We start from the raw sequence: 26,911 nt of genomic DNA on the forward strand, positions 1-26,911 counted from the left end.
AGGGTCTGTATCCAGTGCAACTCACTCTGGCAAAGGGCGTTTGCCAAAAATATGTATCATAGCATTCTGTAATGGGCACCCATTCAATTATTTTGAATACTAACCACAATATAGCACCAGCTTCCAGTTGAGCAATGAGGAAGATCCACTGGTAACTCACGTTTTTTTATTGCTCAATATACATATGACACACAGAGCAACAGCCAAGTAGTGAGCACTCTTCCACAGAGATACAATGATAGTCTCACATTTCCAGTTTTTCCACTCCAGTTCCACTACTGGCAAAAGGAGGTGGGATTGGCATTAGGAACCAATCTGAACAGGGGAACTGGAATTGAAAAAAGTTAAACTCTTGACTCACTCTCGCTCACACCCCTGCTCATGTGCTGCACACACACACACACACACACACACACACACACACACACACACACACACACACACACACACACACACACACACAAAAAGAAACAGGTACAACGAGTGTAATCCAGGCCTTCTTAAAAAAACCTCTTTGGCTTTTATTAGGGGTATTTATAGAACATGTTTCACTTTGGTCAAGCAGAAATCTAGCACCTTCCTACAGATACCAGTCCTTTCTGTTTCTGTCTGTCTGTCTGTACATGTCTGTAGGTCTCTCAGTTTTGACTGTGATTGTATATCTCTCAATTTCAAGTGCTTGTGCGTGCGTGATCTCCCAGTTTTGACTGTGTGTTAATGTACTGTAGTGTCCAGTCAGCTTGTCCTTGCTGTACCATATTAACCCTCTCTCTCTCTCTCTCTCTCTCTCTCTCTCTCTCTCTCAGTCAGTCTTCCTCCCCAGCTTCTTGTTAAGCTCCTGCACCTTCTTCTCCAGGCCTAACACCCGAGATTCCAGTTTAGGGTTGCCATGGTTCCCACCCCATCCCCCAAATAGTGCAGCAATACAGAGCAGTCCCGCCAGCAGCACCCCCCTGTGATAGGGGTCCTCCACACGGTATAAGATTGACAGGAAGGCCCACAGGAAGAGGGCCAGCTTGAGCAGCCACAGGACCTGCCTCAGCATGCCGCCCACCAGTCGCAGGGCCAGGGACAGCAGCCAGTAGGCAATCAGAGACCCCAGTCCCCACAGGGTCACAGTGGCGACCTCATCTGGGGTGAAGTGGGGCGGAGCCTGCAGGGGGACTGAGGGTGGGTGTGGGAGTGAGGAAGAGGAGTGGGGGAGGGGAATAAACAAAAAACAAAAAAATTGAATACATTATATATATATATATATATATATATATATATATATATATATATATATATATAGTATATGTAATACATCCTAGTAATTGCAATAATATAACATTATGATTGGACCAATAAAAAAACTAATGAAAATGAATAAATACAAATAAAATAATGGTTTCCATCTCTCTCACCGTGTATTCCTGTAATGTTGATCAGGTCCACACAATATCCACTCAGGAGGTTAAGTCCAGTGGCTGCTCCCTTTGACACCACTCCCACTGCAGTCTGCACATACTGACACACAACACCACATCACTACTGCAGTCTGCACATACTGACACACACCACATCACTACTGCAGTCTGCACATACGGACACACACCACATCACTACTGCAGTCTGCACACACACTGACACACACCACATCACTACTGCAGTCTGCACACACACTGACACACACCACATCACTACTGCAGTCTGCACATACTGACACACAACACCACATCACTACTGCAGTCTGCACATACGGACACACACCACATCACTACTGCAGTCTGCACATACGGACACACACGTCACTATTGCTTTATGCCCATATTGACACACAACACATTAATATCAACCTCAGAGGGGGGGGCAGAGTCTAAATCTGTAAAGTCAAAGATCAGGGATAATGATTCTCTTCCTCCTCTCCACACCAGGACACCTGTTATCTGCCTGTCTGTCTGTCTGTCTGTCTGTCCGTCCATCCGTCCACTGGGCAACTGAGGTCAACTGCTAAGAATAGCCCAGCACACTGCAGCCAGTCATGGTCTCTAACGCGCCGCGTCTGTGGCCGTCAGCGGTGTGAGTGTAGTGCAGTGCACCCCCCACTCTGCCCTCACCTCCAGCCCGGAGTCCAGCATCTCTCCCCCGACCAGGCTCTCCGCCGCCCGCCGGGCCTGGCCGCACCCCTCGGTGAGCAGGTAGCGCAGCCCCTCCAGCGCCGGGGCCGAGCCGGCCGACTGCGACTCCCCGGCCCCGCGCTGCGCCCCCAGGCACAGCAGCGCCACGACGCACAGGGCGGCCCGACAAGGCGCCATCAAGGCGGGCACTAGTGTAGTGTGCAGCGGGGCGAGGGCGTCGGTGCGGCCGGTGGACTGCGCTTATTAGCCGGACAACGGCGGAGACACGGACTGTGATCGACGACGCTGTCCAAGAGCAGTGCCGTGTTAGGGCTGGATTTTCAGAAGTACCCTTTAGCACCTCAGCGTGTGTCCCCTGCAAGTGTTGAAATGAGTTTTTATATCCAAAATCGAAAGGTCATGCAATGCATAAAACAGAGGAAATCGCGATCTACCGATACGCGCGAATCAAAGAACATTAAAACACGGTTTATTTTGTTACCTTAGAAGTATGGCGGCCGGCTTGGGGACGGGTTTGAGCGCCAGGCAGCTCAAGGGGGTAGTTGAGTTTAGCGGAGACCCCGGGACACAGCACAGATGTCAGGCATATTTAAGGAAATTAAAACCGCGACCGTGTCTAAAAATAGACACTTTTTTAATGTGTCCCGATACAGAAGGCAGAGGGCGACTCGTTATTTTTAACCCGAAAAGAAAGAAAGAAAGAAGCGGTGACTTGATATAAGTGCTCCGGCTCTTCTCGACGTCTTATGAGGTTTTCCTTACAAAAACGCCTTTCATAAAGAAACGCACCGAGACTGGGCTGGCAAGCGTCAAGTTAGCTGAACGCAAGTCGCAAAACCGCACGGCAGGGCACGGGCATCCTCTGCAGGCGAGTGCGTGTCCGTCTCCGGGACTTCGGTGCTATTAAAGTGAGAGTTCACAACTTTAAAGTCTTTTTAAATATCGATGTAATGCCAGTTCTTCCCGGGCGCCCAATCCCGTCCGACCCGCTCCGCTCCGCCGCCGCACAGGGACTCGCTCCCGGCGCGCTGCATGCCGGGAACTGTAGTTTGTTGTGTGTCTGGGCTGGCACTGACGAAAGACACATGAGTGCAGAAGCAGCTGGGTATTTAACCCTCCTGTTATCCTCAAATTTAGTAACATCTTTTATCTTTGGGGTCAGTTGGACCCCAGCAATTTAAACCTCCACGTTTATGTGTCAGGTACTGTATGCTTCTTTGTTGTCTACCTAAATAACCCTTTTAAATAAACATAAATAACCCCCCAACCCCCCCCCACACCCAATACATCCAGTATACCTATTGCGTGACTATGGACAAATATGCAAATCACCATAAAAGCTGACTGATTGACCTAAAATTGGAAAGAAAGATCTTTTTGGTGTTTTAATGGCTTTATATTATTTCTATGTACAGATTTTTGTAATTTATAATATTTGGAAAGAAGAACAATTTAGTAACGTATTATGTTCGGGGTAAGTTTGATGCATAGCTGGACTGTGCGTCACATGCTGCCCATATTTTGATTCTGTATTTGTCCGGTTTGCTTGGTATGTATTATGTGAAGGGACCGCCGTTGGCCCTGCCTTGGTTCTCTGTCATCAAAGCGTATGACACAGGAGAAAACATGGAATGTCTTTAGAGACATGGAGGCTGGAAATATTGTCCTTCCAGTGTCAGCACTCCAAAGGCTTGCTGTTGCTTCTCCTTTTGACTTGTATACTCCTGCCAAAATGAGCAACCGAATGTAGGCTTACAAGTGGGTCACATCTAAGTCTTTCCAACTGTCCCCATACATGCCTCCCCTATAAGTTTGTCATCTCAAGTGTATCCTTTTCGACTGATGGTGTTACAAAGAGCTCAAATGCTGATTTTATGTCTTGGACATGGCTCACAAGTGTCTGGTGGAGCCTGGAACCATTTTGATGACATTAGCAGCACTAATTGTAAATTAACCCTGTCGTTGTGGGGAGAGGGACCATAATAACCATAATAAATAATGTGTGCTGGTAGTTGAGACAACAGGAGTGTCAACACACTGAGTCTCATTCTCATCAGAGGAGGATGCCTCATAATCAGGGTCCTCATCAACATTATCCTCTGTCTCAGACACATTCTCCTCTGTCACTTTCAATGTCATAGAACTGTGACAAAACCTAATTGACAGAAAACCTTAGAGGTAATTTTCAATTGAGAGAGAGCATAAAGAGAGAGCCCACCGAGCACCAGAGAAATGGTTTAGAAGGCTGCTGTGCAAGTTTCTTGTTTGCTCCTCCCCTGTGTTGGGGGAACTATCAATGTCCTTGTGGGAATTATGGTCTCCCCTCCCCCATGCCATGTGAACTATCAGTGGTTCTCACAATACTACATATATTGCTATGTTAGGTTAGGTTAGGGGCTTAAATCAAATGGACATTTTTTGAAGATTTTAAAATTGCATGTTATGGTGACCTCAATATCATCCAAAACAACCAAAACAAATGTGTGTAAAATGTTGATATTTCTTGTATGTTTTATACAGCTAAAACAGCCTGGGGTCAAATTGACCCCAAAGAACACTGATGCTACAAAATGTGTACAGGACACTGAAAACATATCATCACGTTAATGTTATGTTTACCCAGTTGTCCTCATTAAATTAGTAAAAGTCATGAAATATGAAGCAAACAAAATGATGCTAATCATGTGTTTAGAGACGTTAAACATTGAATGGGGTCAAATTGACCGCAACGATAATAGGAGGGTTAAGTTTATATTACATCTTCTATCTGCTTACAATGCCGCACAGTCCAATACAGTACAGTACGACACAGTGCACTACAATACAGCAAACTACATTAATTACAAAACAAACCAATACGATAAGTACATTATTACACACTTTAGTTTGAACAGCAACTATAGCACACACGAAAGTAGAATCCAAATATTACTGTTTCAATCGTTTAATGAGATGGTAATACTTCACAAAATAAAGTATTTTTGCGTGTGTATTAATAAAACAGATTTCTATGATACAACTCATGCAACGAACAACAATTTGAAACATCGCGGAAGTCTTGTAACAGATTGACATACCGAGGAACCAATTAAAAGGGCTTGTGAGCACAACCGTATTCCGATTGGCTATTATGCAGGGACACGTGAGATTTATTACAATACTGCTCTGTTATTGGTCAGTCTTGAGACAGGGCGGAGCTGGAGGACCGAGGCGCCGAAAATGTGGATTTTCATTGGCCAAGGCTGGACAGGAAAGGGCGGGGCTGGAGGACCGAGGGGAAACAGGAAGCTATCCCAGCGTGCTCGACCAGACGCGGCGGCACGGAGGTACAACGTGTTGGGGGGAAGAGTGTTCAACCGCGCTTCCTTAAATCGACAAACGGGCGCTTAACGGGAAATAAACAAACGCATCAATAAATCCGCTTCTCACGAATCGCCAGGAAGTACGGAATCCTTCCCCGTCTGTCGACGCCGGTGGCCTGAACGATGTCTCTAGTCTGCGCCAGTGAGTTCCGAGGGGCGGGAGAACTGTTTGACCGGCCGCCTGTCTCCTTCCCACACGGCATTGCACTTTATTCAGTTCGGTTGTGGAGTTGTGTGCGTCTCTCTCTGTGTGTTTGTCTGCAGATTGTAAATACGAGCGCGCATTACGGTTATGATCAGAAAACGAGACCATCTTGCAGCTGTGGAGAAGAGGGTTATTCATAATATTAGTACTTCTATGTGATTGTCGTCTTTGTCCGAGGCGGCTGGCATTATTCACCCAGTAGCTGTTGGGCTTACTTGATTTGTATTGTTTTAAACTCATGTAAAGGTTCATAGTGCCGTAACAATGCTGTACAACACACAACAAAGTGTGGTACAGTGCAGTAAAGTCTAGAATAATGTAGTACAGAAGAGTATATGTTTCGAGACAGTAAAGAGCTCTACAATACAGCATCATTCATTACTTTCACAGAGACGCAATCTGCTCTCTGATAGTGAGTGACACACAGGGCCATAGACCACTGAGAGTTAAACAGTCATCTGCATACGATACAACTAAATCTTAAAACTAAGTAACATGCTTGTGAGGATTGTATGTCTGTCTAGTTTTTACACACCTTTGTTTTCATACTGTATGTAAGTTGTAAAACCCCAGTTGATATATTTTGTGTGAGAGAGTATGATCTGCTGTGTCAGTAAATGCAGTGAGTGTGTCAGATTACCAGCTGTTGAGTTCTGGTTATACTGCTTGAAGATGCTTCTCAGTGTCCTGTGTCTGACATTAAAATAACAGACAACTTGTTACACCTGGATCATCCCTGACTTTGCACTGGCAAGTGTGTGAGCTTTGGGTACTGTAGCTTCTAGACAGTCACTGTGTGTCTGTATTAACTCTCAGTGCAGTGTTAATGTACTGTGGCATCCAGTCAATCAAGGTGTCTGTACTGTATTAACCCTCTCTCTCTCTCTCTCAGTCTGTAATGAGGTGCCTGAGCACCCCTGCGTGTCCCCAGTCTCTAACCTGGTGTTCGAGCGGCGGCTCATTGAGAAGTACATCGCCGAGAATGGAGCTGACCCCGTGAGCGGACAGCCACTGTCCGAGGAGCAGCTCATAGACATCAAGGGTGAGGAGAGAGTGTGAGAGCACTGTGTGTGTCTGTGTAGTGAGTGTAGCATGTGTTGTGAGTTTGTCTTGAATATTATTCTGTGTCTGAGGAGCAGTTCCTAGACAATCAAGGGTGAGGAGAGTGAGTGAATTTAGTGTGCGTGTGTCTGCGTAGTGTCTGGACTGTGTGTATGCATGCAGTATCTGTTTTCGTATTTGTGTTGTTATTCTGTGTCCAAGGAGCAGCTAGACAATCAAGGGTGAGGAGAGTGTAGCCTGGGGTTGAGAGTGTATGAGTGACAGTGTGTACCGATAGTATTCTTAGTACAGGGCCAACTGTGTAGTGAGTGTGTCTGTGTTATTGTTTTGTCAGCGTAGCAGTGGTGAAACAAAGGAGGGAGAATGTGAGAGTGTGTTTGTATGCACAGTGTATCTACTGTGTGTTTCTGTGTAGTATTTCCATGGCTCAGGCCTTCAGTCTCTGTCTGGGTTAATATGAATCTCCCTCTCTTTCCAGTCTCTCACCCTATCAGGCCCAAGGCTCCCTCTGCCACCAGTATTCCTGCCATCCTCAAAGCCCTCCAGGACGAATGGGTGAGTCTCTACCTCTCTCCTTGTATGTGTAGAGTGCTGTACTGTATTAACCCTCTCTCTCTCAGTGCAGTGTTAATGTACTGTAGTGTCCAGTCAGTCAGTGTGTCTGTGCTGTATTAACCCTCTCTCTCTCAGTGCAGTGTTAATGTACTGTAGTGTCCAGTCAGTCAGTGTGTCTGTACTGTATTAACCCTCTCTCTCTCAGTGCAGTGTTAATGTACTGCAGTGTCCAGTCAGTGTGTCTGTACTGTATTAACCCTCTCTCTCTCAGTGCAGTGTTAATGTACTGTAGTGTCCAGTCAGTCAGTGTGTCTGTACTGTATTAACCCTCTCTCTCTCAGTGCAGTGTTAATGTACTGTAGTGTCCAGTCAGTCAGTGTGTCTGTACTGTATTAACCCTCTCTCTCTCAGTGCAGTGTTAATGTACTGTAGTGTCCAGTCAGTGTGTCTGTACTGTATTAACCCTCTCTCTCTCAGTGCAGTGTTAATGTACTGTAGTGTCCAGTCAGTGTGTCTGTACTGTATTAACCCTCTCTCTCTCAGTGCAGTGTTAATGTACTGTAGTGTCCAGTCAGTCAGTGTGTCTGTACTGTATTAACCCTCTCTCTCTCAGTGCAGTGTTAATGTACTGTAGTGTCCAGTCAGTCAGTGTGTCTGTACTGTATTAACCCTCTCTCTCAGTGCAGTGTTAATGTACTGTAGTGTCCAGTCAGTCAGTGTGTCTGTACTGTATTAACCCTCTCTCTCAGTGCAGTGTTAATGTACTGTAGTGTCCAGTCAGTGTGTCTGTACTGTATTAACCCTCTCTCTCAGTGCAGTGTTAATGTACTGTAGTGTCCAGTCAGTCAGTGTGTCTGTACTGTATTAACCCTCTCTCTCTCAGTGCAGTGTTAATGTACTGTAGTGTCCAGTCAGTCAGTGTGTCTGTACTGTATTAACCCTCTCTCTCAGTGCAGTGTTAATGTACTGTAGTGTCCAGTCAGTCAGTGTGTCTGTACTGTATTAACCCTCTCTCTCAGTGCAGTGTTAATGTACTGTAGTGTCCAGTCAGTGTGTCTGTACTGTATTAATCCTCTCTCTCTCAGTGCAGTGTTAATGTACTGTAGTGTCCAGTCAGTCAGTGTGTCTGTACTGTATTAACCCTCTCTCTCTCAGTGCAGTGTTAATGTATTGTAGTGTCCAGTCAGTCAGTGTGTCTGTGCTGTACTGTGTTAACCCCCCCCCCCTCTCTCTCTCTCTCTCTCTCTCAGGATGCGGTGATGCTGCACAGCTTCACTCTGCGGCAGCAGTTGCAGACGACGCGACAGGAGCTCTCCCACGCGCTGTACCAGCATGACGCCGCCTGCCGTGTCATCGCCCGTCTCACCAAGGAGGTCACAGCCGCTCGAGAGGGTATGAGGGGGCCAGGCTGGGAGGGGAGGTGTCTGAACTGTGTCAGTGGACTATGGTTTCCTTACTGTGTCTTTTATTACATGACAAACTCTCTCCTCTGTGTCTGTAGCTCTGGCCACTCTGAAGCCTCAAGCCGGATTGATTGTGCCTCAGGCTGTGCCCTCCTCTCAGCCCACCGCTGCGGTGAGTCACTGGCCGATCCCCCTGCCAGTTTATCAGTAGCAGACTGAGTTTACATTGATCAGTATAGGTTGTAATCTCTCAGTGCAGTGTTGATGTAGTGTCCAGTCAGTCAGTATTAACTCTCTCTCTCTCTCTCTCTCAGGGTGGTGGAGAGCCCATGGAGGTCAGTGAGCAGGTGGGAATGACTCCAGAGATCATTCAGAAGGTACTGTACACTCTTCCTCCTCATCATCCCTCCATTATAGCTGTAACTTTTACATTAAACTATAATGAGTGTTTTTCCCCTGTGTTTCTACAGCTGCAAGACAAGGCTACTGTGCTGACCACCGAGAGAAAGAAGGTGAGATCTCTCTCCCTTTCTCTTCCCCTCCTCTCATTCGGAGTACTGCAGTGTATTTATTCTCAGTGCAAGCTGTGTCCAGTACTCTTCTCAGGACTTGTGTGTTACACTGCTGTAGTAATTGCAGTTCCCATGTTAATCCCTGCCTGCCTTTTCACTCTCTCTCTCCCTTCAGAGAGGGAAGACTGTTCCCGAAGAGTTGGTCAGAGCTGAGGATCTTGGCAAGTACAGACAAGTGGCTTCTCACGCTGTAAGTCTCTATGTTACTGAAGTGTATGTGTAGTCTGTGGATCTGTGCTGAACAGTGTAGTATGTAATCTCTCTCTTTCTCTCAGGGTCTGCACAGTGCCAGTATCCCAGGAATCCTTGCTCTTGATCTTTGCCCCACAGACACCAACAAAGTGCTCACAGGTGAAAAACAACTCTCCTTTCTGTATGTGTGTGTTTGCGTGCGCATGAGAGAGGTGCAGCTCTGTTGTTTGTTGGTTGCCTGTGTGTGCTGGTGTGTAGGTGCAGCTGCTCAGAACTCAGCTGCCTGTGTCTGTCAGTATTAACACGGTGCTTTCTTGTGTGGCTGTACAGGCGGTGCTGATAAGAATGTGGTGGTGTTTGACAAGAACGCTGAACACATCATGGCCACCCTGAAGGGACACACCAAGAAAGTCACCAACGTCATCTACCATCCCTCCCAGGTGTGTCTCTCTCAGTGCAGTGTTAATGTACTGTAGTGTCCAGTTATTGTCTGAACTGTATTAACCCTCCCCTCTCTATCTCTCTCTGTCAGTCGGTGGTATTCTCCTCCTCTCCAGACAGCACTATCAGGGTGTGGTCGGTGTCAGGAGGGAGCTGTGTGCAGGTTATCCGTGCTCACGAAGGGGGGGTGACTGGTCTGTCCCTCCACGCCACTGGAGACTACCTGCTAAGCTCCTCTGAGGACCAGGTACATACATGGTCTATACACACAGCGGTACACAATTTCACTGTCCTGTTTGTATACACTGGGCTCACTGTGTCCTCTCTGTCCCTCAGTACTGGGCATTCTCTGATATCCAGACTGGACGAGTGCTCACCAAGGTTACTGACGAGACGGCTAGCTGTGGTGAGTGTCAGTCTGTCTGTGCATCTAACCCCCAGCCCAGATCTGTGCCCAATTTATTACTAATCATTCTGAATCTCTCTGTCCCCCAGCCCTGACCTGCGCCCAGTTCCACCCTGATGGCCTGATCTTTGGCACGGGCACGGCCGACTCTCAGATCAAGATCTGGGACCTGAAGGAGAGGACCAATGTGGCCAACTTCCCCGGCCACAGCGGCCCAGTCACTGCCATCGCCTTCTCTGAGAACGGCTACTACCTGGCCACGGGCGCACAGGACTGCTCTGTCCGGCTGTGGGATCTGCGCAAGCTCAAGAACTTTAAGACCATCACCCTGGACCACGCCTATGAGGTGAGGGGGAGAGAGCAGTGCCTCAGGGTCTTGGAGCTCACTTTAGGCAGCTCCTCCAAGCGGGAGAAAACAAGAAAACTACAGATTATATAATTTTCGAGAATACTACTCATTTCAACTACTTCAATTCTTTGGTCTTGTGTAAATGTGTTTAAATTACAAATTATGCCCCATACGAACAAACGAGGATAATAAGCCTCTTGTGTGATTTTTCAAATTGCTGTCTTTAAAATTATTTAAAAATGAAAAGCTTACTATGCTTTAGAGTTAATTTTACAAATGCAGTTATTATTGTATCTGGCAAGTCAAATTATTAAATTATACGTTTGTGTTTTAAGGTTATAATGCTCTACCAGAGTGCAACTAAGAGTAATTTTAATATTGCTTTTTTGCAGTTTCAAAAACTTTAAGCAGGTGTATTTCCTCAGTTTCTAAGCTAGAGGTGTAGAAAAATTCTGATACAAACATTTAATTTTCGCCATGCATTGATTTAATCTCAACGTTTTCGATGCATACAAGAAATAAATGCAGTGCAGACCTGCATTTGTTCCGAGGACTATCTTTTCTTTTTTTACAATCATATTGACTTTCAGTGTGTTACTCGTAATCAAAGGGAAATAAAGTATCTGAACGTATCCAGATTAAGCTACATAACTGCTGCAAACCAATAAGGTTGTTGTTTTTGTATATGTGGGTAGCAGAGAACCTGTTGTTCATGGTTAGGATTATGACATCACTCAGCACATATTGTAATTAGGAGGTATGTGCACAGGTCTGACCTGAGACTTGGCTCCATTTGCAGTGTAAACACAACCTCAGTCAATCAGTGTAACCTCTGTCTCTCTGCATCTCCATCCTACAGGTGAAGTCTCTGATGTTTGACCAGTCTGGGACGTACCTGGCTGTGGGCGGCTCTGACATCAGGGTCTATGTGTGCAAGCAGTGGTCTGAGGTCCTCAACTTCAATGGTGAGAACCACCCTGTTACTGTTACTATAGTCTATGCAGTTATTGTACTGTTACTACAGCCCCCTATTGTAACAGCACTATTGTACTGTACTGTACTGTTACTACAGCCCCCTATTGTAACGGCACTATTCTACTGTTTTGTATTGACCCTCTCTCTCTTCCTCCGCCCTCCCTCTCTCAGAGCACACTGGGCTGGTGACTGGTGTGGCGTTTGGCCAGCACTCCCAGTTCCTCACCTCCTCCGGGATGGATCGCAGCCTCAAGTTCTACAGCCTGTGAGAGAGATCGGCACACATAGGCAGGCAGGCAGGCAGGCAGGCAGGTGCAGGCAGTGCTGCCCCCCAGTGATAAATCAAAGCCCACTCTCTCGCGCAGTAATACTGCCATTCATATTTCATCAGTACCTTCATGAGCAGTAGTCACTTTTACCTGTTGCATTGATTTAGTTGGACACACAAACTCTCTGACAGTCTCTCACTCACACACACACACACGCACACGCACACACACAGTCTGGGAATAGACTAGAGTTACATGAGTAGTTGAGCATGTATTGAAATTAGTAGTTTTGGAATAACACACACAGTGTCAGTCTCTCACACATACACTCAGACATGCACACTTCTAATCGTAATTAACAGTCTGTGATCTCTCATCTAGAGTGGATAGTCCCACTGTTACTGTGGCTTTGGCCTGCTGGGCAAATTGACAAACCCAATATTTTTAAAGAAAAGATTTGAGTTGTTCTTACTGTAGATTTTCTTGTTTTATTTTTTGTAATTTCCCTCCCTTTCTAGCTCCCTGCCCCCCCTCTCTCCTATTGTTTTGTATTCCCTTGCTCTCCCCTTCTCTCCTGTATCTCCCTATGAATCTCATTCCCTCTCTCTCCCAGCCTTCTGTCTAAATCTCTGCCTCCTCATCCCTGTCTCTCTGTAGTTGTGTAGTGTAGAGCTACTCTACTGCAGGGATCAGTTTGTCTGCTTATCATTCAGATTCTTAAATTTGTTTTTATTTTCAAAAGATGTTTTTTAAGAATGAGATTTGTTGCTTATTTTTTATTGTTTTCTTCTGATCTGTCCTCTCTTTCAACTTCTCTTCTGAAATCTCACCCTTACCCCTGTCTTTCTCCCTCATATTTCCTCTTTTGCAGAACAGTGGGGTACAGGGGGAGAAAAAGGGGGGCAAAGGAGGTGAAAGGAGAGATTTGTGCATCTCTCTGTTTTTGATTGGGTTATTGTTGCTTCGAGATGGATGAAAGTTAATTAATAAAATGATTTCATTTTCCCCTGCGCGTCTCATTCTTTCACCCAATTCCTCCCCTCCATGGGGCATTGTGACGTGGTTGAGAGCCAATCAGATGTCAGTCATAGGTTCGATATGCAATCAGCAGTGGCATGGTTTTTTGATGGTGTAGAAAAGTGATACAATGAATGTTTCATTTTATCAAGATGAGAAAAGGCCAATGGGGCCCCTTGCCCATGGACATGAGGTGTGAACTACTCAAGGCTGGAACAGTGCTGGAAGAATGGCTGTGTGATCGGTGGCCAGAGCTGGGCATCTCAATGTTCGGTATGATAATGAACCTGGTTCCTTATTAGGGTGCCACCCTCAGGGCTGTATCAGGGTGTAGAAATGGTCATGAGATTAATTAAAGATTAAATTAAATGAGTGTTCTATGCAATCTGAGAAACATGCATCATGAAAGCCTTCCTATCCTCTGGTGCTTTGCTGTGAGAAGCTGTGCTCACCTGTCCTCTCCATAGGCTCAGGTAAACAAGCTTTTTTTGTACTTGAAATGCTGCTGTCTAATGCAGTTGTTACTACAGGTCATACCTGTATTCTAGAATCAATAAATATCATGTTATATGGATCTGTGCTTATTTAAAAACATAACTGACTGACTAAAAGGCAATCAGATTTCCCCTACACTGTGCAGTGTCATACAGTAGAAGTGTGTTTATTCCAGCACAGGGGCCAGTTCGGGAGGCTTTTGAATCATTTCTGACTCCTCCCCTTGGCAGCGGGGGCCAGACCCTATAGAGTCCCTTCATCTTATCATAGCCCACTTCACTAAAACATGGAGTGCTGGCCATGATCATGATTCAAATCCACATGTTTCCACACTGGAAAAGAGTGTATTAATACCAACTGAGTCATTATACCCCCTGTGGTACAAGGGAAGATACCAGTGTGCATTTTGAGATTTAGAGACCAGCACACAAGTCTGAGTAATTCCTACAACATCCACGAAGGCTCTAACTTGGTTACACGAAAGTGTTCAAACTTGACTGAGACTAATATCCTCTAATTTGGCTAAAAATAAATAGAGTGCCAGTGAGCAAAGCCCGGAATAATTTCAGCACAGTATTGCGCTATATATCTTATACTACAGGACCTCCATACTTGTTTCCTTACCAGAGAACGAGTGTCCTACAAATCCTGACGGGTGAATTTACAGACATTTTCTACAGTGTGCTAAATCACGTCTATGTGGAAATGATATATAACGCTCTTATTCAGAAACTTATAACAACTTACGATACAGTAACATTATGGCAGTCCCCAGCGACTTTTTTTGCCCCCTGACATGCTTTTGCCTGCTTTGACTCTTTGTAGTCCCTTGTCATTTTTTTGTGGCACATGACACTTTGAGTCCCATATGGCATTTACTCTCGTATACAATTTTCTGGTGGCATATGACATTTAATGGTCATGTATGACACCTTTAGCTTGTTAGTGTATGTTGTGATGGTGAATGTAGTGTCACAGAGCCACAGTCAGTGTTGAGGCCAGAGAGGTGGGATATTGCCATGTGTGCAGCACCTCAAGAGAAGGTGTTCTTTACTGTAGTCCCATTCAATACAGCACACCTAACTGCAGTCCCCGTCCCCCTGAAGAGAGAGCTGGTGAGGCCAGGTTTGACAAACTGTGTAACAATTACATTTTATGTTTTTTGTTATTTGTTGTAACTACCAGCTAAGGTCCTAAGTTTCTTCAGAGGACTTGATATTTATATTTACTGTAAAGTATGTGCAGCTTCATTTGAAATATCAAGAACATTACTGTAACTGAATATAGTAAAATCTTTTGTTAAAGTATGTTTTGCTGTTGAGTGAATTGTTTCTGATCTTGATTTGAGTCATGTACTGGGCTGAAATATTTACTGACCATTTACACTTTATTTTACAAACAAACAGGAGAAGACAAAGAGAGCATGTACTCAGGGCTGATCATGTCATATTGATGCTCAGAGTTAGTTTTTATTGTGCATTGCGAAGTGGCTGATGGAAAGAACGTTTCACTACATTAAATGATACTGTTTTGATGGGCTGATTTGATTTTGTGACGTGCATTTGCTGTTTTGAGAGTGGGTGCATTTTACTGAGTGTGTTTCAGTTCGGGGCGCGTGTTAATTGTTTTGAAAAAGTGAATTGTGTTTGGAGAAATGCGCTCAAAGCAATCGAGAGAAACTGCAACCTGCACACTGGATTTCAGAGCTCGACTCTACACAAAACTCGCCGTGTCTTGGGATTACGGTAGCGCCCCGCCGCTCTGCTTTGTTATAGCTTTGCTGCCTCAATTTCCCTCATATTACGGTAAACGTTCAGCAAAATAGGGAAGCTGCCGGGGGCGGGTCTGCGCAGGCGCAGCTGACCCGGGGCGCTGCAGTGAAGCAGGAAGTGAGAGGGTCGAGCTGCCTGCGCTGCTCAGCATTACAATTAACCACCTCGGAGTGAGCGCAGCTGCTTCAGAGCCGGAAAAACCTGCGTGTCAGAGAGAGGAAGAGAAAAACAGAAAGAAATAAAAAGAAAGTCTAATCTTGTACTCAGGTAAGAACTTATTGTAAAAGTTCTGGAGTTATAATAGTACAACTCTCTCTCTCTATATATATATATATGCACTATTCTAGAATCCCTATAAAAACAATCTGAGTTGTTCTGACTGCACTCAACTGCAAACTTAACTGTCAGACCGATGCAGACTGTCACTATCTCATTCTCTGTTAGTTGTTTCTCTGCGTACATTGCTTAACTGTTATGAAGGGAATTTGACAAGTTCTCCATCGATATGTTGGTCCCGTCGGCGCCACTGCGATACCAGCGGATTTGCTGAAAGCTACGCATTGATCCGAGCCCAGGAGCAGCTGAACTGTGCACACGTCTGTGAGAGCAGCTCTAGCTGTCTGTCTCGGCAGGCAGGGAAGAATGGCCACTCATGACGAGACTTCATTACTGAGGTGGAGTTTCCATCTGGTTCCTCACCGGGCTATGGGGAAGTTAGTCCTGTGAGCAAATGAAGACATCTTTCATTTCCCTTCCCTCTTTCACCCTCCCCTGCTTGTCAGCTGAGAGTGATTTGCTTATATTCTTACACTGACTTGAACAATTCACTGGCTGCCCTTAGAGGGAGAGGGGGAAAGGGTGCCTGACGGACACTGACTTGAGACACTGATTGACTGAGACACTGATTGACTGAGACACTCACTGACCATGTGACTGACTGACTGTCTGTCTGAGTGTCCCTGCCAGTGCTAACAGCCAGGAGGTCAGTGCTGTTCACATGAGTCATCTGGGAAAACTTCAGACTTGGCTGAGTACTGCACTATAGTGTACTGCAATACACTACGCTGTACTGTTCTATACTGCAGTTTCCAGTCAGTCAGTCAGTAATTGAGACACTGTGTCTGCGCTGTACCACATTCAATCTCTCCTTCTCTTTGTCTCTCTCAGGTGCGATGGGCGCTCTCTTCCGCAGCGAGGAGGTGTGCCTTGTTCAGCTCTTCCTCCAAGCAGGATCAGCCTACGACTGTGTCAGTGAGCTGGGAGAGCTGGGACTGGTGGAGTTTCGAGATGTGAGTGTCAGTAGGTCGATCAGTGTGTCAGACAGCCAGTGTATCACTCAATATATCAGCATGTCAATGTTAATCACCCGCCCCCCACCTTTCTTTCTCAGTTGAACCCTGGAGTCAATTCGTTCCAGAGGAAGTTTGTGGGGGAAGTGAGGCGCTGTGAGGAGATGGAGAAGACCTTGTGTGAGTTTCACTGGCAGTCTGGAATGTGATTGTGATGTAATTAATGTACTGTAGTGTCCAGTCAGTCAGTGTGTCTGTACTGTATTAACCCTCTCTCTCTCAGTGCAGTGTTAATGTACTGTAGTGTCCAGTCAGTCAGTGTGTCTGTACTGTATTAACCCTCTCTCTCTCAGGTCAGTGTTAATGTACTGTAGTGTCCAGTCAGTCAGTGTGTCTGTACTGTATTAACCCTCTCTCTCTCAGTGCAGTGTTAATGTACTGTAGTGTCCAGTCAGTCAGTGTCTGTACTGTATTAACCCTCTCTCTCTCAGTGCAGTGTTAATGTACTGTAGTGTCCAGTCAGTCAGTGTCTGTACTGTATTAACCATAATTTTTTGGTTGTTATTCTGTCTCTCACTGTTAAAATACACCATTAAAATTATAGACTGATATATATGTACTGTATTAACCCTCTCTCACATCTCCCCCCAGCCTTCCTGGAGCAGGAGATCCAGCGCTCCATGTCTCCCCCTGTGTCTGGACCACTGACCCCCCCCTCCCCGGCCCCACCTGCGCCCACCCCCCGTGAGGCCCTGCAGATCCAGGAGGAGAGTGAGAGTCTGGCCCAGGAGCTGCGCCAAGTCTCCCAGAACAGGGCCTCCCTCCGAGCCCAACTGGTCCAGCTCACCCAGTACCGCCGGGTCCTGCTGCAGACACACAACCTGACTGGCACTCTGAGCCAGGTGAGGGAGACCTACAGTTCCCAGCAGCCTCTGGGAAGGGGGCGGTAGCACTCTGTTTGTGGGTGGGTTATGTTGTGCAGTGTTTTGTTGGGGTTGTAATCAGAGCTTCGTACACTGACACGTGAGCAAGGATTACCACTCCCAGAAGCCTCTGCGGTAGTTGTACTGTGTTTACAGGTGGGTTAAGGGGTGCATTGCATCATGTGTGTTGTTGAAGTTTTAAAGTAATGTATTTTTAAATTTTGGGGTATGGAGGAGGAAAGGAATACACTACAAATTCCACGAGCCTCGGGGGGCACTTGTTTGGTATGGACGTGTGGTTATATTCACCGGATTAGTGAGAGAGCCTCTATGATCACTGAACTGTAGTTAAATTCATCAGGTGGCTTTCAGGTGAACTGTAGTTAAATAAAACTCTGTGAGCCACCAGCCTCACCAAGAAAGAGAGCTGGCGAGATTCATCATAAACATTGTTGACAATATGGATGCCAATTTTTTAACTTTCAGCTGGGCTGTGGGGAGACCAAATTTAACATATTACTGGAGTCTGCAAATCTCATGAGAAATGGCAAGCATAAACACTGCTGATCATATTATGATTAGATATAATGCTATTTTAAAAGTAATTGAAATTACATTTTATATATTAAAATCAGGAAAAGGCAGTAGAGAGCAGATACTTAAAACAATAATGTCATGTTAAATTGCAGAAGAGAAGAGGTTTAAGGAGAATTTAAATAAAGCATGGATAAAGAGTGGAGTTTATTTTTTATTGGAACTTTTTCATTTTTTTCCACCAAACTGTGATTTTAAGCCCCTCATTGGTTTATGTTCTTCTGCCTCACTGAGCCAGGTGAGGAGTGGGCTGGGGAGGAGGAACGCAGTGCAGCTCCCAGCAGCCTCTGGTCCAGTCACTGAGCCGGTGTGCAGGTGGCTCAGTGCAGTAACTGTACATTGTGATGATGGTCTCTCTCCGTTTCTCTCCAGACCCCTCTGTCTCCTCCAGACGCTGGACTGGACCGCAGACAGGATGTCCGACTGAGGTGAGAATGTATTGTGGTGTCCAGTCGGTCAGTCAGTGTGTCCGTACTGTACTGTATGACCCTCCTTCCTCTCCCTCTCTCTCAGTTTCATTGCAGGGGTGGTGCACCCCTTGAAGGCGGCAGCATTTGAGCGGTTGCTATGGCGAGCGTGTCGTGGTTATATCATCGTCAATTTCCAGGAGATGGAGGAGCCCATGGAGGTGCCTGAGACGGTGAGTCCTGCCAGACATAGGCTAACACACACACCAGCCACCTGTTCACAATAACAGACACGCCAGCGACATGCAACAAAAAAAACATGCTTGCTCTCATGCAGGGAACTCCCCAAGATCACATTAACATGCCAGATATCTTCTCTGTGGTGGTTCTTTTCAGTGTAAAATGTGGCAGCAATGTCAACAGCAGGGCCTCGCTGGCAATAGTGCAGATGCCAATACCAGGATGCCATTGTGTTGGTAGTTTGTGTGTCCTGTCAGCTGACTGCCCTCTGGTCCAATCGCAGGGGGAGATGGTGCAGTGGAAGGTGTTCCTCATCTCCTATTGGGGGGACCAGATCGGCCAGAAGGTGAAGAAGATCTGTGATTGGTGGGTCCCGCTGTCACTCCATGGATGAATGTTGCTCCCCCCCCTCTCTCTCTCAGTGCATTATTATTTTACTGATGATTAACCCCCCCCCCCCCCCCCCCCCTCTCTCTCTCTCTCAGTTATCACACTCCCACATTCTCATATCCAGAGACTCCAGAGGAGCGACAGGATGTCCTGCAGGGGTTGGAGAGACGTATAGAGGAGATGAGTGCGGTGAGAGAGTGACAGTGTATCATCCAGTCAATCAGTTTATCAGTCGCTTATGCCTTGGTTCCACTGGCTTAAGCATCCGTGTCGTGCCATGCTGTGCTGCATGCGTCCGTCCTCAAACGCGTCCCAGAGCTCTTTTTGCAAAACCAGGCCGCTGTGAAGTCCGTCCCTCTGATGGGAGGAGCAGCGACTGTGGGTTTGGTTTGTGTTTAGTTTTAAACGGAGACAGAACCACAGTACGAGCGACACAGCGTGGACGTGGAGAGGACTTTTGTGTGTTTTATTCTTTCTGCTTTACATGATTGTAAACAGCGTAATAAATACATGTTTCTGTTCAGAGATATTAGGAAGAGCTGAACGTGTAGAGACAACATTATATTCAGACAAGCATGTTCCCATAAGAATACGTTTCCATGCGCAACAATAAAATAAATAGCAAATATGTATTATTATTATCGTCATCATTTGTGCTAGTATATATGTATTTTAAACGGCACAGTGTGACTCCCTTAATTTATTACTTACTACAGATTTGTAACTGCAAACAATACCTTTTTGCCGTATTATTTAAAATTTACTTATCAGACGTCCTTAACCTGGGCAAGTTACTGTTGAAACAAAATACACACGTTTCATGATGAATCATCCAGCTACAATATAGCAGGTTATAGTTTAACTAAAGTGTGCACGTCTCAGTCATGGTGTTTATGGACGCATTTATTAAACCAGTCCGTAATGTTTTAGAGGAATCCCAGATCTGCTGTATTTATTTATTCATTAATTTATATTGTAAATGGGCACGTTAACTGAATCGTGATCACCTTCATACTGATTGTCTGCGGATTGTCCTGCACACATTCACACAACACAGCCTGACCACCGGCCAGCTGCTCATACAATATTAATAACATCGGCTGCTGATCCGATTATTATCCTTCAGTTTATTTTAACTAGTCAGGCACTGCACCAGTCCTGTGAAATGCAAGTGTTTAATGCACTCGGATATTAACTGTAAGCAGTAAAACATTTCATTGTTTCTGTACGTGGATTTCACTCCATCTTCGTGATCGCACACAGCACTTGAGATTATATCTTCTGACACAATGTATCTGATCTCTTCCCTGTACAAGTCAAACACACACCTCCGCTGCTGATAGCGAATCATGTCCTCAGTGGGTGGGACGGACGCTTACGGACACGTCTAGCACCAGCAAGTTAACCTCCACAAAACACGGACGCGTCCAGACGCTTAGCCAGTGGAAACGGGGCATTAGACAGTGGCGGCGTCCCAAATCGCACACTTGCTCCCTACACCCTTCGACAAATGTACACTTTGCGTGATGTTGTGCTGACGTCACAGAGTGTGCACTTGAGTGAGGAGGGTGTAGGGTGAAACTAAAAGCGCTCAATGGGGGACACTTCAGCGTCAGCATTCAGCACCTTTGCATTTGACGGAAAAAGTACCTACGCAGTGTTTTCTTGTCATCTGTCTCTATTTAATTATAGTAGTAATAATAATAATAATAATTTTGAAATACACTGTTCGTTAATATCACCGCCTAGTTGTATAGGTTTTTAATATTAATTTTATTCAGTAATTAATTAAATGATAGTTTCCAAAAATAAATTGGTTTAACTTTCTAATCGTATATTTAAATCATGATTATATAATGATTGTATTATTTCCTTGATACATAATTTAACAATTTTTACAACTGTCTAGCTAACATTACATTTATATGCACCCGCCGCTGCTATTTTGTCCCCACTTGGCTTGTCTGCGCCTTTAATGCAAAGAGTTCTGGGACTAAAACACTTCCGCATAAGTGCGCTCTTTTGTACATTTCGTCGAAGGGAGCATTGAAGGGCACAAACGGCTTGATTAGGCTCCTTCACTCGCTCCCTAAGGGTTTGGGACACCCCTTAAGATGGCCACCGGAGTACTTCCGCCCCGCAAGGTTAAGGGAACGAGGGAACAAGTGTGTGATTTGGGACGCAGCCAGTGTGTCAGTCAGTCTATACCGCACTAACCCCTCCCCTTCTCTCTCTCTCTCTCTCTCTCTCTCTCAGGTGCTGGAGCAGACGCAGCAGTTCCTGCATCAGGTGCTGAGCCGTGCGGTGGCCAAGGGGGCGGGCTGGGCAGTGCAGGTGCGCAAGATGAAGGCCGTGTACCTGACCCTCAACCTTTGCAGCCCCTCCCTGACGGACAAGTGCCTGATTGCCGAGGCCTGGTGCCCCGTGGCTGAGCTGCCCAAACTGAACACTGCGCTTAAAGAGGGATCGGTAAGAGACCGGGGGTGTGCTGGAAAATCTGAATTTACAGCACTGAAATTTGTATTATAGTTTGAACTGATTTATCGCAACGTTAAAAGATGATTTTCTCTCTCTCTCTCTCTCTCTCTCTCTCTCTCTCTCTCTCTCAGAGCAAGAGTGGCTCGGGGGTGCAGTCGTTCTATAACCGCATTCCAGCACCCTGCACCCCCCCCACGCTGTTCCGCACCAATGCCTTCACCGTGGGCTTCCAGAACATCGTCGACGCCTATGGGGTCGCCACCTACAGAGAGGTCAACCCAGGTAACCAGTCACCTCTCACCCCCTGACTGACTGCTGACACTGCTGTATTTACCCTCTCACTCTCCCCACATCCCCGTGCCTGCCGCCATGGGGTCAAGATTACCCCAGAGGTGTTCTGGACGATCATGATTGAGATTGATTGAAATTGTTTACTCAATTTAGTGGTAGTGAGGTTCATCAAGAATTTCCTGGAGCAGAAGGAGCAGGTTACAAATAGTGGCATTGTTAAAAATACTCTCTCTCTCTCAGCGGTGTTCACCATCGTGACATTCCCCTTCCTCTTCGCTGTGATGTTTGGTGATGTGGGCCACGGCCTCCTGATGGTGCTGTTTGGCATCTGGCTCATCCTGCAGGAGAAGGACCCCATTATCCGCGACAACCCCAACGAGGTGAGCAAGAGCGGAGATGGACCATAACGTGACCATTCCTAGTGCCAGTCAGGTCAATCGCAGTCCCCAGACTGATGCTGGAAGTAGAGTGGCTCTGAGGCTGAAGACTTTCAGTAATGGGGAGAGTGGGAGACAGCGCCCCCTCGCTCTGTGCAGGCCTTCGGGGGAACCATAGCTGCCTTCCACCATATCAACAATGATGATGATAATATTGTTGTGGTGGATGATGTATTGTATTTACCCCCCTCTACTCTTCCTCCCCCTTTTTCCCCAATGCCATCTATCTCCCTGCTTTCCGGCCCCCCTCCCTCCCCAGGTTTGGCGCATGATATTTGGGGGGCGGTACCTGGTGCTGTTGATGGGGCTTTTCTCTGTGTACACTGGCGCCATCTACAACGAGTGCTTCAGCCGCGCCATGTCGCCCTTCCCCTCCGCCTGGCACGTCTCGCCCATGTTCACCAATGGCAACTGGAGGTACCGCCTTGCCCTGTGCAACGTCTCGTAGGACTGCCTCATACAGTGTCCCATAGCACACTGTCCCATTGAATTGTCTCGTTGGCCTGTTATACAGTAACTCCGAACAATATCTCTGCCCTTTTCACCAATGGAGCTGCTGTCCTATCTCGTTGGACTGTCTCCATCTTACTCTCTCTGCTTCTCTCCCTCAGTACACAGACTCTCAGAGGGAATCCGTTCCTCAGTCTGGACCCCTGTGTCTCGGGAGTGTACCAAGGCCCGTATCCATTCGGCATCGACCCGGTACTGTAGTGTGATGTGTGTGTACTGTACTGTACTGTCGTGTGTGTTGTTGTGCTTTCTTCCAATATACAGTGCTGTGTGTTTGTGTGTGTACTGCACTGCACTGTGCTGTGTGTACTGTACTGTACTATACTGTACTGTACTGTGTGTGTACTGTAATGTGCTGTGCATGTACTGTAGTGTACTGTGCTGTGTGTGTGTCTGTACTGTACTGGACTGTGTTGTGTGTGTACTGTAGTGTAGTGTACTGTGCTTTCTGTACTGTACTGTGCTGTGTGTGTGTGTGTGTGCGTGTCTGTAACTGGACTGTGCTGTGTGTGTGTCTGTACTGGACTGTACTATATTACCTCTGTCTCTCTGTAGATCTGGAGTTTGTCCAATAATCACCTGAACTTTCTGAACTCCTACAAGATGAAGATGTCGGTGATCATCGGGGTCATTCACATGACCTTCGGGGTCTGTCTGTCTGTCTGCAACTACAGGTACCACTGACTGACTGACTGATAGACTGACTGATAGACTGACTGACTGATACACTGACTCTCTCTCTCTCTCTCAGGCACTTTCGTGAGGTGTCCAGTATTGTGCTGGTGTTTATCCCTGAGGTGCTCTTCCTGCTCTGTCTGTTCGGCTTCCTGGTCTTCCTAATTGTGTTCAAGTGGGTCTCCCTGGGCTCGGACCAGTCCCGCTACGCCCCCAGCATCCTTATCCACTTCATCGACATGTTCCTGTTCACTGACAACAAGGACAACCCTGTGCTCTTCACTGGACAGGTATCCGAGAGAGCAGGGTGGGGATAGAGAGGGAAGTCAGTGACTCTGACAATCAGTCAGCCAGTGTGTCGGTCAGTGCGTCCCTGTGTCTGTACTGTATTAACTCTCTCTCTCTCTCTGCAGCTGATTGTGCAGAAGGTGTTAGTGGTGTGTGCTCTGTGCTCCGTGCCTGTGCTGCTGCTGGGGAAACCTCTGCACCTGTGGATCAATCACTGGAAGAAAACCCAGCGCAGGGTAGGGGTGTGTGTGAGTATATTTGTCTCTTTCTCTCTCTGTCTCATACACATTAAATTAATCATTCTCTCTCTCTCTCTCTCTCAGGATTCCTCCCAACCTGATAGGCGCCCCCTGCTGGCCTCAGAGGACCCCAGCTCCATCAATACCAATGAATGTGATCTGGAACACGGAGAGGCGGAGGAAGAGGAGGTGAGCAGAGAGTGCGGACCGGGATACTATCTGTCCATTGTGTGTCAATTGGTGTTGAGTGTGTTAATTGCAGTTGTTCAGTAATGTTGATTGGTGCTCTCTGTGTTGCAGTTCCACATGTCAGAGGTGTTTATGCACCAGGCCATCCACACCATAGAGTACTGCCTGGGCTGCATCTCCAACACGGCCTCCTACCTACGACTGTGGGCCCTCAGCCTCGCACACGCCCGTGAGTCTCTATTGATTTGTGTGTTTGTAAGATTCCTACTGTATTAACCCTCTCTCTCTCAGTGCAGTGTTAATGTACTGTAGTGTCCAGTCAGTCAGTGTGTCTGTACTGTATTAACCCTCTCTCTCTCAGTGCAGTGTTAATGTACTGTAGTGTCCAGTCAGTCAGTGTGTCTGTACTGTATTAACCCCCTCTCTCTCAGTGCAGTGTTAATGTACTGTAGTGTCCAGTCAGTGTGTCTGTACTGTATTAACCCTCTCTCTCTCAGTGCAGTGTTAATGTACTGTAGTGTCCAGTCAGTCAGTGTGTCTGTACTGTATTAACCCCCTCTCTCTCAGTGCAGTGTTAATGTACTGTAGTGTCCAGTCAGTGTGTCTGTACTGTATTAACCCTCTCTCTCTCAGTGCAGTGTTAATGTACTGTAGTGTCCAGTCAGTGTGTCTGTACTGTATTAACCCTCTCTCTCTCTCAGTGCAGTGTTAATGTACTGTAGTGTCCAGTCAGTCAGTGTGTCTGTACTGTATTAACCCTCTCTCTCTCAGTGCAGTGTTAATGTACTGTAGTGTCCAGTCAGTGTGTCTGTACTGTATTAACCCTCTCTCTCTCTCAGTGCAGTGTTAATGTACTGTAGTGTCCAGTCAGTCAGTGTGTCTGTACTGTATTAACCCTCTCTCTCTCAGTGCAGTGTTAATGTAGTGTAGTGTCCAGTCAGTCAGTGTGTCTGTACTGTATTAACCCTCTCTCTCTCAGTGCAGTGTTAATGTACTGTAGTGTCCAGTCAGTCAGTGTGTCTGTGCTGTACTGTATTAACCCTCTCTCTCTTTCTTTCTCTCAGAGCTGTCGGAGGTGCTGTGGTCAATGGTGATGTCCAAAGGCCTGTCGTGGCGGGGGGCACTGGGCGTGGGGGCTGGGGTGCTGGTGCCTGCTTTTGCTGTGTTCGGCGTCCTCACCGTCTCCATCTTGCTGGTCATGGAGGGGCTGTCTGCCTTCCTGCACGCTCTGAGATTGCACTGGTGAGACACTGACACACTGAGGCACAGACTGACAGTACTTTAGTGTATCTCTATTATACTGTTCTGTATTAACGCGCTCTCTCTCTCTCTCTCTCTCTCTCTCTCTCTCTCTCTCTCTCTCTCTCTCTCTCTCTCAGGGTGGAGTTCCAGAACAAGTTCTATGCCGGTGGGGGCTACAAACTCAGCCCCTTCTCCTTCGCCACCATTCTCAACCCCATCGTTAACTGATTATCAGCCAATTAGCCAGTTAAGCCTTGTTAGGGTCCATTGACTTGAATGCTCACCACCCCCAGAGAATAAACACTGTGGTGTGGAGTGAGGACTCCTGATCCCCCCCCCTCCCACCCACTCACAAGCTCTGCAATTAATAATAATGCTTAACGAGGAGAGAGAATTTCCATAGCTGCCTTAAACACCTTCCTTTCTCTTGTCTGTCTGTCTGTCTTTGTCTCTTTTGCCCTGTCAATGTAATCCAGAGCAACAACAAAAACAAATTAAAGTTTGATTTTTGCTTTTTTAACCTATGTCTGGTGTTTTCTTGCCACACTGAAATGTGTGTTTGAGTGTGGCTACAGTACTGTGTGATTGTCAGACTGCGCACAAACTGTGTGTACCAGTGTATGGACTGTGCAGTTTAGTGAGTGTGTGTGCAGTACATTATTACAGTATAGTGTGTCACATATAGGGTTGGACAAAAAATAAAGAACTACAAACAATCTGGCTCCATGCTTAGAAATCAGTAAGCTCCCATAGTTACTAGCTCGTAGCAATGTTGTATTCCATTGCATTACACTACTCTGTTGTCCTGTTTTCATACTGTTCCACTCTCACCACTCAGATGTGTTGTGCTGGTAAATGTGTGTGTGTGTATGTTATAATGTCAGTACAGCACAGTGTGTGTTAGTGTCAGTACAGTGTGTGTGTGTGTGTTATAATGTGATAGTACATTACAGAGTGTAGCTGGTGAGGGTCGGTGCTCGCCACTCGGGATACGATCTTCGCAGTGTTAGTACTGTATTTATTATTATTATTATTATTATTATTATTATTATTTTATTATTTTTATTTCTTGGCAGACACCCTTAGCCAGGGAGACTTACAACATAAGTGCAATACAAAGTGCAAGAATACAGTTAAATACAAGGCATCAATCATTACAAATTCAATTTAACTAAAACATAGCAATTCAAAATACATTTTACAAATTCCAATTTACAATTTACACAAGTACAGTAAGTGAGGTCCTACATGCTGGATGGTGAAAGCTAAGTGCTGTCAAGATGTAGGGTCACAGACAAGGGCTACGGGAGAGGGAGCAAGGAGGAAAACAATCAAGAACGCAAGAAGCATAATAAAAACTGTGAAGTGCTATCTAGCAGGGATAGAGGACTAATATTACAAGTACTGTCGGAAAAGATGCGTCTTGAGTAAGCGCCGGAAGGAGGTCAAGGACACTGCCGTTTTGACTTTGGTGGGCAGGTCGTTCCACCATTTAGGGGCCAGTGTACAGTCTATGTTACAGTGTGT

At 46.3% G+C, this 26,911-nt stretch overlaps 3 protein-coding genes across 7 annotated transcripts; 2 read left to right on the plus strand and 1 right to left on the minus strand.

Annotated features, from left to right (window-relative positions):
- Nucleotides 1-484: 484 nt before the first annotated feature.
- On the minus strand, nt 485-3,138 carry tmem109 (transmembrane protein 109). Of its 2 annotated transcripts, XM_066718633.1 has the most exons (4): nt 2,599-3,138; nt 2,097-2,472; nt 1,404-1,506; nt 485-1,164 (listed from the first exon to the last, which is right to left on the minus strand). In XM_066718633.1, exons 2-4 carry the CDS (start codon nt 2,292-2,294, stop codon nt 803-805), a joined length of 663 nt encoding a protein of 220 aa, XP_066574730.1. In that variant the 5' UTR covers nt 2,295-2,472; nt 2,599-3,138; the 3' UTR covers nt 485-802. The 2 variants fall into 2 exon arrangements, with proteins under 2 accessions (XP_066574730.1, XP_066574731.1); XM_066718634.1 differs by lacking the exon at nt 2,599-3,138 and having other exon boundaries at nt 2,097-2,592.
- Nucleotides 3,139-5,414: 2,276 nt separating this feature from the next.
- Nucleotides 5,415-12,913, plus strand: prpf19 (pre-mRNA processing factor 19). The gene is made up of 15 exons (XM_066718635.1): nt 5,415-5,621; nt 6,577-6,726; nt 7,225-7,301; nt 8,552-8,693; nt 8,803-8,876; nt 9,019-9,081; nt 9,175-9,216; nt 9,392-9,466; nt 9,552-9,627; nt 9,799-9,908; nt 10,001-10,156; nt 10,246-10,315; nt 10,405-10,661; nt 11,524-11,629; nt 11,811-12,913. The coding sequence occupies exons 1-15, from the start codon at nt 5,603-5,605 to the stop codon at nt 11,906-11,908; spliced, it is 1,515 nt and encodes a 504-aa protein (XP_066574732.1). The 5' UTR covers nt 5,415-5,602; the 3' UTR covers nt 11,909-12,913.
- Nucleotides 12,914-15,293: 2,380 nt separating this feature from the next.
- Nucleotides 15,294-25,904, plus strand: LOC136764508 (V-type proton ATPase 116 kDa subunit a 3). 4 transcript variants are annotated; one of them, XM_066718639.1, is made up of 20 exons: nt 15,294-15,459; nt 16,360-16,481; nt 16,583-16,661; nt 17,133-17,383; nt 18,371-18,426; nt 18,512-18,638; nt 18,929-19,011; nt 19,131-19,224; nt 21,292-21,504; nt 21,645-21,795; nt 22,045-22,184; nt 22,501-22,658; nt 22,853-22,943; nt 23,307-23,425; nt 23,503-23,716; nt 23,840-23,962; nt 24,038-24,142; nt 24,254-24,371; nt 25,207-25,384; nt 25,522-25,904. In XM_066718639.1, the coding sequence occupies exons 2-20, from the start codon at nt 16,365-16,367 to the stop codon at nt 25,610-25,612; spliced, it is 2,508 nt and encodes an 835-aa protein (XP_066574736.1). In that variant the 5' UTR covers nt 15,294-15,459; nt 16,360-16,364; the 3' UTR covers nt 25,613-25,904. The 4 variants fall into 4 exon arrangements, with proteins under 4 accessions (XP_066574736.1, XP_066574738.1, XP_066574740.1 ...); XM_066718641.1 differs by having other exon boundaries at nt 15,295-15,459; nt 23,840-23,956; XM_066718643.1 differs by having other exon boundaries at nt 15,295-15,459; nt 23,840-23,950.
- The last annotated feature ends 1,007 nt before the right edge of the window (nt 25,905-26,911 follow it).

Source organism: Amia ocellicauda, chromosome 12, assembly GCF_036373705.1.
Source record: "Amia ocellicauda isolate fAmiCal2 chromosome 12, fAmiCal2.hap1, whole genome shotgun sequence".
Taxonomy (NCBI): Eukaryota; Metazoa; Chordata; class Actinopteri; order Amiiformes; family Amiidae; genus Amia; species Amia ocellicauda.